The sequence below is a fragment of the Melanotaenia boesemani genome, chromosome 15 (genome assembly GCF_017639745.1).
Source record: "Melanotaenia boesemani isolate fMelBoe1 chromosome 15, fMelBoe1.pri, whole genome shotgun sequence".
Classification (NCBI taxonomy): domain Eukaryota; kingdom Metazoa; phylum Chordata; class Actinopteri; order Atheriniformes; family Melanotaeniidae; genus Melanotaenia; species Melanotaenia boesemani.
The window spans coordinates 29,390,649-29,411,043 of record NC_055696.1 but is presented as its reverse complement, the minus strand read 5'-3'; the positions used below and the strand labels follow the sequence as shown (position 1 = coordinate 29,411,043).

General features: G+C 42.2%; 1 protein-coding gene across 1 annotated transcript in view; it reads left to right on the top strand.

The window, feature by feature from the left end:
• Positions 1 to 17,738, top strand: part of LOC121654996 (CXADR-like membrane protein) — a 33,507-nt gene extending 15,769 nt beyond the window's left edge. Inside the window, exons 2-7 of the mRNA XM_042009413.1 lie at positions 782 to 939; positions 10,595 to 10,793; positions 12,871 to 13,038; positions 14,079 to 14,201; positions 14,798 to 14,939; positions 16,936 to 17,738. Of these exons, the coding sequence (XP_041865347.1) occupies positions 782 to 939; positions 10,595 to 10,793; positions 12,871 to 13,038; positions 14,079 to 14,201; positions 14,798 to 14,939; positions 16,936 to 17,251 (1,106 nt within the window). The 3' untranslated portion in view covers positions 17,252 to 17,738. The remainder of the gene's footprint in view (positions 1 to 781; positions 940 to 10,594; positions 10,794 to 12,870; positions 13,039 to 14,078; positions 14,202 to 14,797; positions 14,940 to 16,935) is intronic.
• Positions 17,739 to 20,395: the final 2,657 nt, after the last annotated feature.

Below are 20,395 nucleotides of genomic sequence, written 5' to 3'. Positions count from 1 at the left end.
CAGCATGTTCCACTTTAAGGGGAAGCAAAAATGTATGCTTGTTGTGTTTTATTGATGAAACTGACCTGTTCTGGCTTTAGAAGTCTAAATCTGTCCTTTCATATTGGACATGATAACCACAGTTCAAGGTGTGTTAACGTCGCTGGAGCCAGAGCTGACATGAAAAGACAACATTAAAAACAAGACTGAGTCATTCATGCTGAAAACACAGAAATCTGGTTATTTTTTGCCCTGTTCTCCAGCTCCCTGCAGTGAATCATTGTCAGTTTCCCTCTACTTTTATCTGCAGATCCTTGTCATTGTAAGCCTGGTAACAAATAAATATTTACAAATGAGTTATTCTATGACCTGCGTATGTAGCTGAAGCTTTTCCAACTTGAGACAGAAGCTGTTGACTGTACACACATTTACTGTTTACTGAATTATTTTCAGATAAACACAACTTCATTTGCCTTTAAATTCAGCTGTTTTTAGTCAGAACATGTACTTGCCTGCATGCGGGAAACACAGCAGATTTTTTGGAGAAACCAGCATGAAGCTGTGCTGTTAGACCAAAGCTGGTATCTAAGTTCTCACCAGTTCCTCTGCAGTCCATCCTCGGGATTTTTAAAATGACTGATGATGTTTGTGAATTTGTTATGTTAAATTTATGAGGGACTTCTAAACATGAAGGTTGTATATTTGAAAAGGTAAAAAACTGCCTGATCTGAACCTACAAGGTAGATGAAAAGCAGTCACCCTCCGTGATGTCTGACCAGTAAACTGTTCTGTTTCTCTGCAGTGCTGCTGGGGGGGCTGCTGACATGGGCCCAAACAGAGATGAAGAGGGTTGTTGGAGACAACACCACGCTGCCCTGCCACCATCGGTTGTGGGTGGGGGATGACCCCACTCTGGATATTGAATGGCTGCTGCTGAAGCCAACCAGCAGAAAGAGAGTAGTGAGTGTCTTCATGTTCCACGAGTTAATGTCAGCATGGATTAACCTGATATTACTAATGTTTTACAGCCCTGGGTAAAAATGGCCAACATCAGCACTGCTGAGGGAGAGATGGACATTCAGCCATTTCATTTAAATAAGAACATGAATCACAGATTTGACACAAAATTATTTAACACTGGCTTTGGAAACAACAACAACAATTTTTTTTCTATCAAAATGAGGAAAATAATAGTGGAATCAACTGTAACAGGTGTAAATATGGAAATAAGTCCTGCAGAGTTTAATGACTGACAGGAAATAATGGAAAAGCTATAAAACTGACGCTGGTTGTTGGAGCAAGAACAAACAACATGGGAAGGTTGTAAAAGGGAAACATACAGGTGGACCGAGGACGACAACAAAGTATCAGGACAAAAAAATAGAAAATAATGATGAAAAGAAATGACAACCGAACAGACAGAAACCGGAGGTACACAACAGGAAGAAAGCAGCATCCTCATAGATTCTTTATTTCATCTAAATTGTAATGAATCACTTAATAATCTTTTACAAAGAAAAATAAATGGACATGTAGACTGATGAGATCTGATCATCATTGATCTGAACTCTGAGCTGTGAGGTCGTCCTCAGACAGCTGATCGATCAATGACATCACAGAGTGACTTCTGATCAGATTCCATTTCCCAAAAGAGATCCTGTTAGATTTCTGCTATGATATGGATGTGTGGTGCAAAATTACATGAACCACTATTCCAGTAAAAATCCTAGTGGGGTTTTGGTCATGTACTTGAGATAGGAGACAGGTCAGATATTCCCTGACTATTACTGAGCTCTGACCAAAATCCATTTATTTCTCTCGGACAATTCAACACAAAACTGAAATCAGACAGGAATGCTGCAGTGATGCTGGGAATAATGCTGCAGTGATGCTGGGAATGTGAGTTACGTCAAATAGGGTCATCTTCATACAGAACATTTCAAACCAACTTTTTAACTTCAACCAGCAGGTCAGCTAAGTGGTTAAAAGCGTTTTCTTTCATTTGAGGCTGCTCGGCAAGATAAAGCCCTACCTGCCTAAGCAAGACCTAGAAAAAGTCACCTGCTCATCATGTCCCGGTTAGATTACTGTAACTCCCTGTATTATGGCCTTGATCAGTCGTTTGCACCAATGCAGCTCGCTGAAAACGCAGCTGCTGGGTTGCTTACAGGGAGGAGGCGACGTGATCACATCACCCCTGTGCTTGCTACTTTGCACTGGCTTCTTGTTGGTTTTAGGACCCAGTACAAAATTTTATGACTTCTTTATAAAGTCCTAAATGGTTTTGCTCCCTTGTATTTGTCAGATCTGCTTCACCAGCAGGCTCCACCCAGGGCTCTGGGGTCTTCTAAACAGCTCCTTCTGAAGGCCTTTCTCCTAGGCTCAAATCCAGGGATGACAGAGCTTTTTTGCTGTTCTAAAGTTGTGGAACAGTTTTCACATTAGAGCTGCCCAGTCGATTGATGAACGAGGAACCAGGTTCCAGTGAAGCTGAAGAGAAGACTGTGTATGATAGGATAGAAGTGATAATTAGTGATGAATAACCAATCTGACTGGACAAGCAGATGACGCTGGAACTTTGTTTCTGGCCCAGTGAAACACAGAAAGAAGAGTGTGTGTGAAGAAAGCAGAAGATTTCCCTGGTCCGGGTTGATGTTAAAGGACCAGGACCTCTACAGGAGATGTTCATGGGGAATCTGACATGTAGGGACACTTTTCTCCATCCATCAATCAGAAGGAGGTTTGGTGATGCTGAGCTTAACTCAATGACATAGACAAACAACAGTGCACATCTCAATCTGAGACTAAAGTAAAACAGTTTACACGATAACAATGGGATTTCTTCATGAGTCCATTTTTTTTCCTATTGAGCTGAAAAAAAGCAAAAGATTTTTGTTAAATAAACTACACTGCTAAAAAAAACCTGTCCATCTCACTGCCCCGTCCCCTTGCCTTGTTATCACAGGGAGCAGGGATTTTAGCTGCTCTGCTCCCAAACTCTGGAATTCCCTTTTTCCTATCTCCGTAATGTTGACTCCCTTCCTCTCTTGCCTTGACCTTTAACCCTTCTTCAGTTCATCTCTCTGACTGCTGTATTTCTACTGCTTTTTAACTGTTTTATTTTGTATTGCACTCAAATTGCTTTATTTTACTTTTGTATATACTTGGATTTGTTGATATGGAGAACATCTGTCGTCTAATCAGGAGCATGCCCAGTTGTAGGGAGTTCATACAGGCACATGGAGGTCACAACTTCTACTCAACCTCATTTTAAATTATCTAGAGGGATTTCCACAGAAGTTAAGTCAGCCTGTGATCTGATTTTTCCACTTTTATTTTGAGTATGATCTTAAACAACCTTTAAACAACACAGATCTTATTCCTCAAAATTGATGATGCGTTTCAAAGGTAGGGTAGGCGATGTTTTCCAGGATCATTTTTTACTGTATTGCTTAAAATCTCTCCTTCACACCCCGATTGCAGCCAGTTAATTTAATGCTGTAACATAAAGATTTAAAAAAAATGTCACCTGTAGAACGCACAGAACTGAAAAAACAGCATCCAATTATTTTAACTGGCCTGTTTTGAAAGATTGGTTAGTGATATCTCTATCAAACTCCCCCTCTTCATGCACGAATTGTGCCCTTTTAGAGGCTTGGAGCACTTAGAGGCAATGACCGCCAGGCTAGCTTACTACATCAAATACGGTATACGCTTAAGTATGAGGGACATTATGGCAGAAAAGGTTCCTATATCGAGTCAGAAAAGAAAATCTGCTTTTGGGAAGGCCACTTCCAAGAAAAAAGCTGAAGGGGAGCGGAGCAAGAGCAGAGTGTTTGTGCACTGATGCTGCGTAGCGCTCGTGAACCCTCAGGAACAAGCATTGTGCATTTCTTTTTAATTGTGTTTTTTCAAAATGTAGCTTGCTCGAACCGCTTTTCCAGGATAAATTATCATTTAAGAATAAAAACTTTTTAAAGACTTTCTAAATTCTCCAGAGACTCAACACAGGAATCCTCAATCAAATGAAACAACAACAACAACAAAAACATATCTGAGTTTTTTTTACATAAATAATAATGAGGAAGTACTATATTTATTTCAGATGCTTCCAATTGAGATAAATGAAAAAAACTTTAATGAGGAGGATTAAAAGGTTAAAATTAGGTAAAGGGGTGTGACAGTCCTAGGCTTGTCAGCTTGGGGCCTGGTATGTAAATAGGACTGTGCCAGTGCTTGCAGGTGATTCGCTGCTGGTCCTGTGCCTTTGGATCCACCCTCCTTCTCCAGGATTTGATGCTGTCTACTTCGACTTCCCTGTGGCCAGCCAATCAGGAAGACCCCTCCGCTTTATATGCTCCTGATCACCTTCAATCCGGGCAGCTGTGTCAGACTGGTGCACAGTTTACCATTGTGGACAATTGTTTGAGCATGATTACAGCTCTGTTTCCAAAAGAGGATTGGTTTTTGCTGTCTTGGAGCTTGTGCATTGTTGAAGTGTAGATCCTTGTCTTTGTAAGCGTTTATTTGCTCATTTGCTGGTGATCTACTGATCTGTGTTTCTTTTATTTGTTATTGATAACTGCCATTGTGGGCTTTATACTCCTGTCACAGGACACCTTATGTTCAGTATTATTTTTGTTTGTGTTTAGTTTAATTAGCAGCGGATATTTTGCCTTTTGTTCTGAAAATTATTCATTATTGCACACATTTGTAAAATTGGGTTTTATTTTACATATCCAACTCTGCATCGTTGCAGGCAAAATATAGAGTTGCCACCCCTTTTTCCCCTAGACTTCACAGGGTTGTAACAAGGGGTCGTCACACTCTCATGCTTAAATGGTCTGTATTTATATAGCTTTACTGTACCTGGAATGATACCCAAAGCACTTTACATTATACATCACATTCACACACTGATGGTGGAAGCTGCCATATAAGGCGCTAACCACGACTCATCGGGAGCGATTTGGGGTTCGGTGTCTTGCTCAGGGACACATCGACACAAGCTCGACAGGCCAACGATCGAACCGGCAACCCTCAGGCTACAAGACGACCGCTCTACCCACTGAGCCACACCGCCCCTCTATAAAGGACTAATATAGAGCAGCTCAAGCAAGAATCCTTTATTGCTGGTGTAAATCCAGCAATAAAGCCAAGTGGAAAGACACTGAGTTGATTAAAGGCTTAATGGAAATTGGCAATAAATGGATTAATCTACTTCTTAAAATTTGGTCAAATATTGGTACAAAAGGAGAGCAACTTATAGATAAAAAGATCTTTCGATGGTGATCACACAACGCTGATTTCATCTCAAACAGGATGGATGCAAGCTTTAAGAACTGGGCTAAAAAGAGTCTTTCTGCCAACTGCACTTTTTATGATGAAGGGATAAAAAATAAATAAACTGCTTAGGCCATAACTTTTTTTTTTTTAATTCTTGCAGGTGCATAATTATATACAGTATTTGGCATTGTCAAAGAAGGTTGGTTGAACTTGATAAACTGCTGGATGTTTTTATCACTGCCTTTCAGGGGGATTCCGGGTCCAAAATAATTTCAAGATTATACAAATAAAATAGTAAATTAATTTCATATAAGGCAGAAATGGGAGCCAAAATATAACAGCTATTTTTCAAATGAATTGTGGATAAAGTATTGTGAATCCCAGTGGAAAATTACCAATTCAAACTCCTGGAGAGCATTTGGCTGGAAGAAGACCTGTAGGTTCTTCACTACTCCAATTCAAAAATCATATATTTCAGTTCCTCCAGCTGGTAGAGAAATTGCGGCTCATGGGAAGCAAATCATTTTCATGTATTTTGGACCTGTCCAAAATACAATCTTTTTGGTCACTTGTTTATGCAGAATTATCTAATAAATTGCTGTTAAAATGGGAGCTGGGAGGACCAGCATTTCTACACTCAGCCTCTGCAAGTAATAAAGACAGAAATTTGCTTAGGATGTTGAACATCGCATCAAGGAAAGCAGTTATGAAGAAATGGCTAAAACCAGAAGCCCCATGTTACGAAGGACCTCACGGAGACAGGACTGGATTAACAGGTTTTATTACTCACAGGGTAATTTGCTTCAGAATGAGTCTTACGATCTCCGAGTTCATACAAAGTCCAAGTTGTCAGCTTGGCCAGTCGGGACTGGGACGGGGAAGAGGAAGAATTCTGCATGCATGACCGAGGAACGACGGAGACTGGCAGGAGAACTGGAGCTTATAAGTCCTGGAGCCGGGATTACTTGCAGGTGTGTTTCATTAGTATTCTGGAGAGGGAGAGCGGCGGTGATTGACAGGAGCAGGTGTGTTAGTAGCAGAGTCTGGTGCAACGGTGACAGTACCCCCCACCTCCCCAGAGCCCAGATGCGCTCACTGTGCTTAAACCACTCGTCCACTGTAGGCACATTAGAAGATTCTCCATTCCAAGGGAAGAGAGGTGGCTGTCGACAGAGAGGTGGCTGTCGACCTAAGACACACTCGAACGGTGTGAGTCCTGTAGCCGCCTGACGGAGCGAGTTTTGGGTGTATTCGGCCCAGGGCAGAAACTCGCTCCAGGGGGTGGGATGTGAGTGACAAAATGTCCAGAAGAACCTACTCACTTCCTGTATCTTCCTTTCTGTTTGGCCGTTGGTCTGAGGGTGGTATCCCAATGAGAGGCTGATAGAGACCCCCAGTAAACGAAGGAAGGCATGCCAGAAACGAGAGATGAATTGGAGGCCCCGATCGGAGACGATGTCCTCTGGTAGTCCGAAGTTCTGGAATACCTGTTCGAACATAGCTCTGGCGGTGTCTGCTGCGGTAGGGATACTAGCAAAGGGTATGAGTTTACAGGCTTTAGAAAATCTGTCCACCATTACAAGTATACAGGTATTACCTCAGGAAGCAGGAAGATCTGTTATGAAATCCACACCCAAATGGGACCAGGGTCGTTGTGGAACAGGCAGCGGCTGTAGTTTGCCCACTGGCAGATGTCGAGGACTTTTGGTTTGCACGCAGGTGGCGCATGCAGCCACGAATTGCCGTATTTGTGAGGACATGCCAGGCCACCAGTAACGAGGTTGTAGTAGTCCCAGAGTGGCTTGGAGCCCCGGATGACCCGTGCCTGGAGAAGCATGTGCAGTATCCACAAGTTGTTGCCGAAATTCGTGTGGAACGTATATATGACCTGCTGGAGTCTCTGGAGGTGCAGGTCTCTCCTCCAGTGTGTCCTGGATGCGTTTGTCCAGGGCCCATTGAATGGCCCCAACCATCACCTGTGTGGGCAGTATGGGCGGAGGCTCCTCAGACATCTCCTCCTTATCATGGACCTGGGACAGGGCATCTGCCCGACAGTTCTTGGACCCTGGAATATAGTTAATAGTGAAATTAAATCTAGTGAAAAAGAGGGCCCACCTGGCTTGACGAGGATTTAGCCGTCGGGCTTCCCGGATGTAGCGCAGGTTCTTATGATCGGTGAGGACCACAAACAGCTCCCTCCAGCCAATGTCTCCATTCTTCCAAGGTGAGTTTGATGGCGAGTAACTCTCGATTCCCGATGTCGTAATTCTGTTCTGCAGGGCTAAGCCGTTTGGAAAATAACGCGCAGGGATGAAGGCGGGGCGGATGTCCAACCCGTTGTGACAGCACGGCTCCGACCCCAGTTGTGGATGCGTCCACCTCGACAACAAAGGGCTGAGAGGGATCTGGATGGCGTAATACTGGAGTGTTGTTGAAAGCATTTTGTAGTTTGTGCCAGGCTGTCTCTGCTTCAGACGTCCAGTTGAGGCTCCGAGGTTTATTCTTCAGCAAGGCTGTAAGCAGAGCAGTGAGTGAGGTTAAGTTCCGTATGAACGTCTGTAGAAGTTGGCGAACCCCAGGAAACGTTGGAGAGCTTTTACTGTGGTGGGTGTTGGCCACTCCAGGATGGATTGCACTCTCTTTTGATTTATTTGGACTCCCTGTGGTCCCACCAAGTAACCAAGGAATTCCACCTCTGATTGGTGGAAAGCACATTTTTCTGCTTTTAAGAACAGGCGGTGTGTGCGGAGGCTGTCCAAAACCTGACGCACATAGCAAACATGGGACTGAAGATCTGGGGAGTAGATCAGAATGTCATCAAGGTATACTATCAGAAATCGATCGATCATGTCATGGAAAATATCATTCATAAACCCCTGGAATACTGACGGAGGTATTCATAATGTCCGGTTGGTGTAACAAACGCAGTCTTCCACTCATCTCCTCCTCCTTCTCCATGGCTGTGGTTTCTGGGATGGATAGAGGGTAGATTTTACCTGCAGGGAGTTTTCCCTCAGGCAGGAGATCTATGGTGCAGTCAGAGGGCCGATGTGGTGGCAACTGGGCAGCTTTAGAGGGACAGAACACATCTTGGAAAGAGGAATATTCAGAGGGAATATTATCAGTGGAGCCTATGTCAGGACTTTCTATTGAGGTTGATCCGAGATGAACTTTTAAGTCAGGATTGGGACGTGGTATACAGGGAAAACGTGTTGGGTAACAGGCTGAGCCCCAAAGTAATACATCTCCTGTTTTCCATGAAATTAACGGGTCATGTTGTTCCAGCCAAGGTTGCCCCAGTATGACGTCAACAGTGGCTCCGTCTAGTACCAGGAATGACATGTGTTCACGGTGTAATCCACCTACTTGAACTGCAAGGGATGGAGTCTGAAGAAGAATGCTGTGTGGGGTGAGTCTCTTCCCGATTATGGACTGGATATTATATGGCTTAGGACAGCGGTGACATTGTACCTGTAGCCGGTGTTTTAGTGACCCGGAAATGAAGTTGCCTTTGGAGCCTGAGTCAAGGAGAGCTGTGACTGTCAAAGATTCCATAGGAGAAGTTATAATTACAGGTATAGTGAGTGATTTGGTGGGAATTGAGGCCCTGCATGCCAAACTCACCCGGGATCTTGGAGGTTTGATCAGACATGTATCCAAACGGTGGCCCGCCTGACCGCAGTAAAGGCAAAGTCCGTTGGTGAGACGCCGTCTGTGCTCTGTAGGGGTCAGATGGACCGTGTACATCTGGATGGGTTCTGCTTTGTGCACCTCGGCTGCGATGGCTGAGGGTTGCTTGTCTTGTAGACAGCAGTCACGTCGATGTGCTACACCACATATGTCAAACTGGTCCAGCAAAGGGCCGTGTGGCTGCAGGTTTTTGTTCCAACCAAGCAGCAGCACACCAGATTTGACTGATTCAATCAACTGATCTCAGTCTTCAGACAGCTGATTGGTCAAACTGTGTGCTCTTGGCTGGCTGGAACAAAAACCTGCAGCCACACGGCCCTTTGCTGGACCAGTTTGACATGCCTGTGCTACACGGATGGCCAGCTGGATAAACTTTTTTAGACCCAGATTGTCATCAAAGGCTGAAAGTTGAAGGCGGAGTGCTGGTTCCAGACTCATCCTGAAATGGGTTATCAGGGCTGCCTCGTTCCATCCACTGGCTGCCACTAGAGTGCGAAAGCTGAGTGTGTGTTCGGTGATGGAATTACTTCCCTGTCTCAGCCAGAACAGCCTGGATGGTGGAATCGCCGGGGGGGATGCCAAATACCTCCTTGAAGTGGCGTTTGAACTGGGGATAGGATTGTGTCACGGCACTGTCCTGTTGCCAAAGCGCATCCACCCACTGGAGAGCCGGTCCTGTAAGTAAGGAAATAATATAAGAGATCTTCGAGCGGTCTGTGGGATACTTGCTCGGATTCATTTCGAGGTGAAGAGAACACTGAAGAAGGAAGCCACTGCAGAGTATTCTGGAGAGGGAGAGTGGCGGTGATTGACAGGAGCAGGTGTGTTCGTAGCAGAGTCTGGTGCAATGGTGACACCCCAACTATAGAAGAGTGGTTTAAGATAGTGGTTTTGTGATGGAAAGAATAACCTTTTCTTCACTGCTGCAAGAAGCAAAATTCAAAAGACTTTGGGAGAATTTGTAAATGTATATAAAACCAAGATATCCTTCCCATATTTAAAAATAATTAGTAAATGTTACTTTGTACATATATTATTTTTTTCTTTTTGTATTTGCTTTGGGTGTTTTTTGTGGTCCTTTGTGTTACTTGGATTGATTTATAGGTATATAAGGTATATAAAGATGGCATTTGCTATATATGAATAAAAGCAGAATCTCCCTGTTGGAAATAACGAGACTGAAGCTGTTGTATAAATCAGTAATGTGATTCTCAATAAAGAAAATAAAACTTAAAGCTTCACACTCAACAGCAGGAAACTGGAATTATACATTTAATCATTTAACTTTCCATCAAAAAGATGATGGAATAATGATAAACAACAATAAATTAATGTATATCTTATCCTCTAAAGCAGGGTTACTCAATTCGGTCCTACGAGGGCCGCAATCCAGCAGGTTTTCCATGTATCCCCGCACTGACACACCTGAGTCAAATTAATGAGTCATTGTGTAGAACCTGATTGGCTGTTAGAGCCACCTAATTTGACTCAGGTGTGTTGGTGCAGGGATACATGGAAAACCTGCTGGATTGCGGCCCTCGTAGGACCGAATTGAGTAGCCCTGCTCTAAAGGCTAGCTGCTTCTTGTCGCCCCCGTGTCACCAGTCTGCCCACCCACCACTCTAACTTCTGCCACCAGGTGATAACCTACTTTGCTGGCCGGGTTTTTGACCCCAGTGAAGCCGACCGTGGGCGAGTAGCTTTCGCCGGAGAGTTCTTAAAAGGCGACGCCTCCCTGTTGATCAAAGACTTGTCACTGACTGATGCAGGAGAGTACAGCTGCAAAGTCAAGACGGGTTCTCAGTACCACTGGAGCACCATCAGTCTCATAGTTCTGGGTGAGTGGCCGAGAAAACCTCATTCGCTTTAATATGTTAACACCACCTTTAAAACAGGCTTCTTTTTTTTTTATTTTTTAAAGCAGCTAGTTTAATCCTGTCTCATCCTCACAGATCTTATCCTACAGGACTAAGGTGCCAGCTCTTGAGCTCTTGATTAGTCTCTTCTGGTTTTTTCCACAAGTGGTTGCTAACAGCATCACAGCCTCCACTTCAGAAATTATGGTCAGTTTCTGTAATGAGAAAAATAAAAGGTATCTATTCCGTTCTCATGACTTTGTGTCTGAGCAAGTCTTGACAGATAGCTAACAAAACTCCAGCAAGCCAAGTTCTAGGGGAGATTTGGCTTAACTGATAGTCGATTTTGTAAAACTGAAAATATACAGTACAATACCAAGGACATCAACATTTTGTATAAATGGGCATAGATTTCTTTTACTCAACAAACAATGAAATATGTAAATATTTATGCACTCAACATAAAATCAAACACATTTTACACGGCCAGGTTTCTACTTTGTACATGAATTCACATGTATTGAACACAACTGAGGCTCAATATTACAAATAATTATTGTAAGCAATATATGATTTACACCTCAATGTGCACAAAAAGAGCTTTAATAAATGAATGGTTTGTGCAGTACTTACTACGATGTTACGACCCCTTTTAGAACCAGGGGTGATAGGGTCGTCAACAAAACAAATAGGACAAAATATAAGATATTAACAATTATTTATTTACAAAACAAAAACGGGTTCAACATAAATCAGGGCATCTAAGGCCATCAACTACAACAAAAGAAACTTAATTAACTCAGGGTGTCCTCAATCGAGGTAAACAATAAGTCAAACAATAAACACTAACTCAAGAAGTTCCCTATAAACCAAAATATCGCTCTTACAACTATTCAAAATGGAGCTATGTACTTAAACCAAATCTAACATACAGTTTACTCAACAAAAGATGTCTGCTAAACCAAAATACACAAACTAAAGAGAGAACGAGCGCAGAATCACAATTAAACCAACCACTCAGGTGTCTTCAACTAAAGGGAAGAATAATGCTCTTACAAACCGCTATGGGTAAATCAACCAGCCACTACAAATGCAAGTCCCAAACTGGCGAGCTGTGGGCCTGAGGAACACAGCTGCCCTGATCACCGTCACCGCCTCCCTTTTAAGGACCGGTACTCCCGTTGGTTGGTCGCCGAGGAGGAAGCAGTGTGGTGGAGTTGTCCTGTAAGGTGGATGGGGTGGGTCTCCCCTGAGCAGGTGGAACCGAAGGCAGCCAATCACCGTACAGGAGGGAAAGGAGGAGGTCTTGCAGGCCGGGAGAAGGGTTGCAGGATATGTAGCAGTCATTCTCATACACGTCCAGGCCAGAGGCCAGGGGACGTGACATACGATCAGAAGTAAAATAACAATTTACTTTCACAAAACAGACCATTTCTCAAACATTTGAACAATATTTTCATGTCTGCTTACGGAGGAATGAATGCCAAGTAAAGCCAGATGTCAGCAGGTGTTAATGGATTCTTCACTGCTGTTCTTGACAGGTCAAGGGCTCATGAGTGTACTGGAAGTGTTTGTTACGCCTGATTGACTGCACTCACTCTGCCTTGTGTTAAGACTGAGGAAGTTACAGAAAGATCAAACCATTCTCATCAGTACTTCTGTATTGCTTCATGTCAGAGAAGCACAAAGTGTTGTTAGACATTGATGCAAGTGGCTGTTTTGTTGACAAAAAATGTTGACAAAAGCATCATTCTGGCATGTTTCCCTGTAAATAAATCAACAAGTCCTAATCAGGAAAATGTGTTTGCAGAATATAACAGGGCCGAGATTTACCTTCTGAGTTAGAAACTTGTTTTAGAAGCTTGTGGTTTTTCCCCACTCTCTCTTTGATTCCAGTTTTAGCTGCAGTTTGGCTAGGTTTAGGCATCAGAGCTACATCTTTAGGTTTAAGAAAGGATCATAATTTGGTTTAAAATGTACAGCAGTAAAGTATGGTATTATTATAGTTAGAATGGGATAAAAACTGAAAATAATATGTGCGTTGGTTCCCTGTCCACAGTAAAGCCATCCAGACCACGTTGCTGGATGGAGGGAAACCTCTCAGAGGGTGGTGATGTTAAGATGAGCTGCAAGTCCGCTGATGGGTCTGAACCCATCCTCTACAGATGGGAGAGGGTAGTGGAAAATGGCAGGTATGCTAGCAGGCTACCTCTACTGGCTCATATAGGTAAGTATGCTGTTGTACTGGGTGTTTATCAGGGGGTAGATGCCCTCCTGTCCACATTGTGAACTGTTACTTGGTAAGACACTGACGCTATACAAGCACCAGCAATATGTGGGAGTTAAAGCTCTCAGTTTGAAATCACAGGTAGATCTGAAAATCACCGATAGAGATATATATTCTACACTCGTCAGATGATTGGTTGTTGCAATTATCTCTCAAGGTTTCCAAGAACTTAGATTGCTAGTCCCCTCCATGTTCATCTCATCACAGTGTATTGGAGGGATATATGTCCCACCTGCTTAACACATCATTATTACCTACGAAGTTATGTTTAAACACCATAGCCTGCACTGATTGAACAGTTAAGCACTCTGTTGTCAGACCATGATCTTACTGAAGATAACTGCTGACAAGCTAAAAACAAACAATGAATGATGGAGAATCTGCTTTATATCACTATGTTTAACCAGATTATCAGGCCAGGCTGACCAGAAGCTTTTACTGAACTCAGAGTGTTTATGTCTAATAGGTAAGCCCAAGAGGAAACATCAAAAGGAGGAGCAGGGTAAGGTCAGGACCAATCAGAGCCCAGCAATCTTTCTCTGAAGATTGTTACTCATCAAAGTGGCCTCAAACTTTGTCTACTGCTGCAACTGTTACATGGACACATTTATTAATTTCAGTATTTATTTATTTTGAATGAATTGGCATCCCACACCTTTCAAAGAGAGATTATACTTCAAAATTAAAGCTAAACAAAGATCATACAGATGAGGCTCCAGCACATCAGCTGAAGATGCAAAGGTAGTCTTGATGAACCAATAGTTCATGATGCCATCATAGCTACCACAAGCTCCCATTTCCATTACAGTCAAATGCTTGATCTTTATTTCTTTTAAATGCTTTTTATTTAGCCATGAAGGCCCCATTTAGATTTAAGATCTGAGTCCTGGTCAAGACAGCAGCTCAAACAGTTTCACATTATAAATCTGGTCAGTCTAGAATCACAGCAAGCACCTGTTTCCTATCTCTTTATACCTCAGACTGGAAAAAACCAGAAACTGTGACCCTGAGGAATCTGACCAAAGACAACAGTGGAGTGTACAGATGTACAACCAGCAATGATGTTGGAGAAGAGACCTGCACCCTGGATGTTAAGATACGCTGTGAGTGGACCATAACTGGACCATAAGTTTGCTCATCTGAAACTTCTAATTCAGAAGAAAATGCTGTTTTCTCAAACAACACTTTAAACTCTACACACACATATTACCAATAATTCTTCATTTAAATAAATCAGAATGATTGTGTGTCATTTACCCTGCATGTTTTCCAATGTCAGCTGGGACACCATCCAGGATACAGCTGGTAAAGATAATGTATGGATGGATGTATGTATGTATGTATGGATGTATGGATGTATGTATGGATGTATGGATGTATGTATGGATGTATGGATGTATGTATGGATGTATGGATGTATGTATGGATGTATGGATGTATGTATGGATGTATGGATGTATGGATGTATGTATGTATGTATGGATGGATGGATGGATGGATGGATGGATTGATGGATTGATGGATTGATGGATGGATTGAGCTGCATGTTTGCATCAGTACAGATGATGAGGTAGCTCCACACCACCACACTTCATGTTGGATTTACTGGTACAGAAGATATAAACTGGTCTCCAGACTTCTGAGTTCAAATAACCCTTTCTCATGCTGCTGCTGTGACTTCTATGTTTTTGGTGTGTAGATGTGAGGGGAATGAGTGTGGTAGCTGGTGCAGTTGTCGCTGTGTCCTCCGGTGTCCTTCTCATCATCCTCACTATCTGGATGGTCATCCGCAAAAAGGAGATAGAGAAATATGAAGAAGAAGAAACTCCAAACGAAATCAGGTAGATAAGAAAAGCTGCTACAAGCACTTCCCATCTGAACTCTTCAAATCTCAGAAACATTGGTTCTTATTAGTCGGAGTTTAGTTTCTGAGCTTTGCATCATTTCGTCAAATTATGTGTTTGTTTTAAGCTACGGGACTCAAGTTGCATTTGCACAAGTTATGATGCTCTAAAAATATGAAGAAAAGCAGAATATTGTAAATCTGATGGCAGCAACATGTCTGTATAAAGTAGTTCCAGGGGGATGTTTAGCTTTGTGTAGCATCCCCTCTCCTGTCTGTAAACATCTGGGAAGTGAGGAGACCAGTTGCTGGAGTTTTAGGAGAGGAATGTTGTCCCTTTCTGGTCTGATGCAGGATTCTAGCTGCTCTACAGTCCTGGACTTTGGTTGCTGGATTTTTGCTTTCATGATGCTACAGATGTTGTGTATTGGTGAAAGGTCTGGACTGCAGGCAGGCCAGTTCAGCAGCTGGACTCTTCTCCTGTGAAGCCATGCTGCTGTGATGGATGCAGGATGTGGTTCAGCATTGTCTTGCTGAAATCTACAAGACCTTCCCTGAAAGAGACGTTGTCTGGATGGGAGCAGATGTTGCTCTAAAACCTCCATGTAGTTTTCAGTATTGATGGAGCTTCTCAGATGTGGAAGCTGCCCACACCATAGACACTAATGCAGCCCCAAACCATCAGAGATGCAGCTGTTCACCTGTCCACTGATAACAAGCTGGATGCTCCGTCTCCTCTTTAGTCTGCAGGACACGGCGTCCATGCTTTCCAGAAACAATTTCACATTTTTATCCATCTGACCACAGAATAGTTTTCCACTTTGCCTCAGAGCATTTTAAACGAGCTTCGGTCCGGAGAAGACAGTGAGGATTCTGGATCTTGTTCACATGTGGTTTCTTATTTGCGTGATAGAGCTTTAACCTGCATTTGTGGATTTTAGGGTGAACTGTGTTCACAGACCTGTTGCCAATAAACCTAATTAGTTGTCAAATGCTCCTCCAACTGTCTTGGAACACTTTATCCCGTCTTTGTTTCAGATGATCTTCATCTGTCTCTTAGAAAGATGAAGATCAGTGAAAGAGATACATCTCAGTCATTCTTTAACTTTGAGAGACTCACCACCACAGCTTTGTATTTTTATTCTGATCGAAGTGATTGGTTGGTTGCCTTTCATGTGTTGTTGAAACAAGCCTTCTCTGGAGTAGACTGCAGTCACAGCATCAGTTGCCATGGTGATACTCGGCGGTAAGAAATGAACCAGCGTAGTGACACCTTCAGGTAGCTGCAGGTTCAGTGTTGAACCTCAGTGAGACTCTGGTTCTGCCCAGGCCCTGCTCCTCTTGGTCAGACAGGTTTTCCATTTTTCCTATTTCTGGAATTTCATCCTCCAACAGATCAGGAGTTCCACTGCGGAGCCTTTAGATTTATAACATTATTTGTGGATAACTGGAGCACCTTCCTACTCTGCAGCAGAATGAAGTTCAGTATTGTTTAACTGAAATAAGCGTTAACTTCCATGAAAAAGACGTCGTTTAGAAGGCAGCACATTGAATCTGAGGATAAATGATGCCTTCACTGTCATCCTCACAGATTCAGATTTTTAAGCTGTGATGTTCCATCTCCTTTGATCCACAGAGGACACCCGACCGCAGGACAGAAATGTCTGAAACCTCCTTTTCTAAACATTTCACTGGGAAGAAAGAAAATCATAATTTTTAATATTTGGTACATGGTTCTTTACAATTTTCTAATAACCAAATGGTTCACAATTTATTGCATTTTGTTTAAATTTAAGTCTTATGTAATTTCCTAACTTGGCTAAATGTTCCTAAATTCCTAAATGTGTGTGAAGTTATTTGTTGATTTTTTTGAAAGCATTGACTTCAGACAACCTGTTCTGCTCTGACTCTTTGTTTTGTGTAACTTTATCGTTTCTGTGAGTCAAGTCAGCTGTAATTTCACGGCTTCACCTCATGAAAACATCTTATTTCAGGGAGGATGCAGAAGCGCCCAAAGCCAAACTGATGAAGCCCAGTTCCTCATCCTCATCCCGTTCTGGAAGCTCCCGCTCAGGTTCCTCCTCCACCCGGTCCATGGTGAACAACATCAGAACGTTCAGCCAGCAGTCCTGTGTTTCGGCTGTCATGGAAGACTGCCCTGGTTCCACATTTCCTCAGCCTGGATGCAATCCGGCGGTTGTGTCCAGTTCTACAGCAGCTTCCTCGTTTGCCTCTAACTCCAAACCCAGCCCCCCTCCTGAGTTAAGCCATGGGAATGTCACCCACTCAGGAGCCCAAACCTGTCAGTGATCCAGATACTGTATCATACCTGAAATGTAGGGAGTGTTTTTTCTCCAGTGTTGTTTATTTAATGGAGGGATTTCTGAGGAAACAGAAGGAAAGGACATACACCAATGCTGTGAACTGAAGCTGGATAAGATGACGAGGCGGTGCATGCAAACTTCACTCTCTTTGGTGTAATTAAATTGTTTTATAAAAGGAGAGGACTGCTTGTGTCTGCTGCAGTGTGTTTTAATGTCTTTAAATTGTTTCCAGTGAGGGTTGGACTCTGCCAAGGCCGCCCTTTGTCACAGATTCTGTGTTTGAGTTGGATCTGATTTTTACAGATTTCTGCATTTATTTTAACCTTTTGTCCCCTGAGCACGGCCTGGCCAACATGGCAGCATGAACACAGACAAGAGGAGGTTACACATTAAACAATATCTAACAATATACAAAAAACACACTTTAAAACATTAAATCAATATTAATGACACCTGTTTGTTTGCAGCAAACCACTTCTTTTATTTCTTTTTATTTAATTGAATGATCTTATTTAGTTGCTTTATTCTACCATTTATTTTTATATTATTTATCTATGTATTCATTGTTAATAATTTATTTAATATTTAATTGTATTTTTTTACACTCCCATCTGCTTCACGGTTGGACGTGTTGTGTGTTCGGAGATGCTGTTCTGCAGATCTTGGTTGGAACCAGTATTTATGAAAAATGAATAAAAATGTATCATATTTTTTAAAGAAAATAATTGTATGAATAATAAAAAATACACATACACACTGCCTGGCCCAAAAAAGTTGCAACAGGCTTCTGCAATGGCACAGCATTTATTTCCATCCAGTGCTGCATTAATTATTCACCAAGATCTTGTATTGATGATGGCGGAGTTGGACCACTTCTCAAAGTTTTGTCCAGCCCACCCAAAGATTCTCCACAGGGTTCAGGTGTGGACTCTGTGGCGGCTAATCCATGTGTAATAATTATGTCTCATGCTCCCTGAACCTCTCTTTCACAATCTGAGCCCCATGAATCCAGGCATTGATTCAAATAATATACGATTATTAAATAATGGACGATTCTTTGCATCCTTTACACACCACAGTAAGAAACAATGTGGTCAGTGTGAGGCTTCATCAAGTCCTGCTGAAAGATAATCACTCACGCAGTATTTATCTAATAGAAGAGTCTATTCTCTTTGCTTAGTTAAATACAAGTGGTAACTTTTTAATTTTATATATATAATTTTTTTAATAAAGTGAACTATGTGGCCCCTGAACTAAAATGAGTTGGACACCCATGTGTTAGTCGGTGTTCCACATCTCAGCATAGTCTCAGGTAGGAAAAGTGCAACCCATTTTGAAAACATATCACTAATGACCAGAAACAGGATGTTTCTTACACTATGTCTGAACCTGAAAGCACCATTATGCACCAGGACTTGTTTATGTGCTGTCATCCTACCCTTTGTGATAATTTAGAATGAATACATAAAAGGGCCACCAGGTTTTTATCAGGACCATATCACACTCCATCTCTAATATAACAGATTTTGTTTTGTTTTGTTTTGACGACATTCTGCTGATGTTGCTCTTGCCTGCACAAGGCAAACATCAGCACCGAGGTCATGAGTGTGTGGTGTCTGCTATTGCAAAACAGCAGCAGTCAGTGTTTTAGAGGCCGAATCATCTCTGGCTGCACACTTTGCAGCTGCATCAGCTTCTGAACTCCCAGTGGAAACAAGGTCAGCCTTGTGGCTGTGCCTCAACCTTTATCACGGAGGGGGATAAAACAGCTTTCAGTAGTCCAGTCAGCTTTAACATCGAAGGGACTTCCACAATGTGCTAAAATCACACACTTCTCTAAAAACATAACAAGATCGTCTTACAGGATTACCTGTTTAAACTGGCTTACTCCTTATAAATCATGTAACTGTCTGTCTTATGTCACTTTTATATCAATGTCTTTTAATCTGTTTTTAATTCTTATGTAATTTATTTATTTTTTTGTTTGTTTTTTTTTTCTTGGTGTACGGTGACCTTGGTGTAGAAAGGCGCCAAGAAATAAAATTTCTTCTTCTTATTATTATTATTATTATTATCTTGTTTATGCTTATCTTATCATGCCTGAGTTTCTGCTGCTTGAACAGAAAAGTTTAAGTCATGAAACTGAACCATATTATGTGATCTGATCATGTCCTTCTCCACAGTGACAAAAGCACATAGGCAGGACGTTCAGATGCAACTGCATCAAGTTCACATGAAGAAACCGTGACTGGTCTTTAGTTTCAGCCTTGTTTCTGCAGCATATATACGACCTGCTGTATAAAGCTGTGCTCACATGTGACAACCCTGATGTGGGAGAGAAAACTTCAAGCCATCAAAAACTTTGTCTGAGTCAGTGATCCAAGTGAGGAGTGACTCAGAACTGCACAGCCAGACCATTGTCATGACTCAGGACACTCCCTTTCTGTATGATCAGGTCTGCACTGCTAACACCTTCTAGAAACTCATTCAGTCGTTTTAGCTTGCAGTGTCACAACCACTAACCCTAGCAAATAACCTGGCAAAACCTAAAAAAGAATATCTGTCTACACCTGTTTACAAAATCAACTGGGTTCGTAGGTGGTTCTGAATCAACCCAGTTATCCCTGAAATCTGTAAAGTTTTAGATTAGTTCAGATTAAAGCTCATGTTTACCTGAGTTGCTTCTCTAACAGCTAAAACCAACCACAAGACTTTCTTCCCAGTCTACATCCAGCTCTGCTGACAGGTTTTTATATACCAAATCCTGAATGCTCATGGGGTTCACCAGGGACCCAGCAGCGCTCCTGAAGTCCAAACTCATCCAAACTGGCTGTAGCACTCCTTTCACTCCTGCACAAAGAACACAGCTACAACCAGTTTGCTTTTCATCCTTGTTCTTTAATTGTGTGTTTTTATGTTTATTTGTCTTTTTACTTTTTTGTGTGGTACTTTGATCAGCTGTTATGTTGTTTTTAAAGTGATTTTGAAATAAAATGGTATGGTAACTCACCAGACTACCATAACTTCACAAGTCATCCTCTTATGACTCGGCATACAATGCTTTGCTTCTTCATCCACCCTGAGCCGCAAACTGATCCAAACAACCTTCAGGAAGCGAAATCTTTCTTGC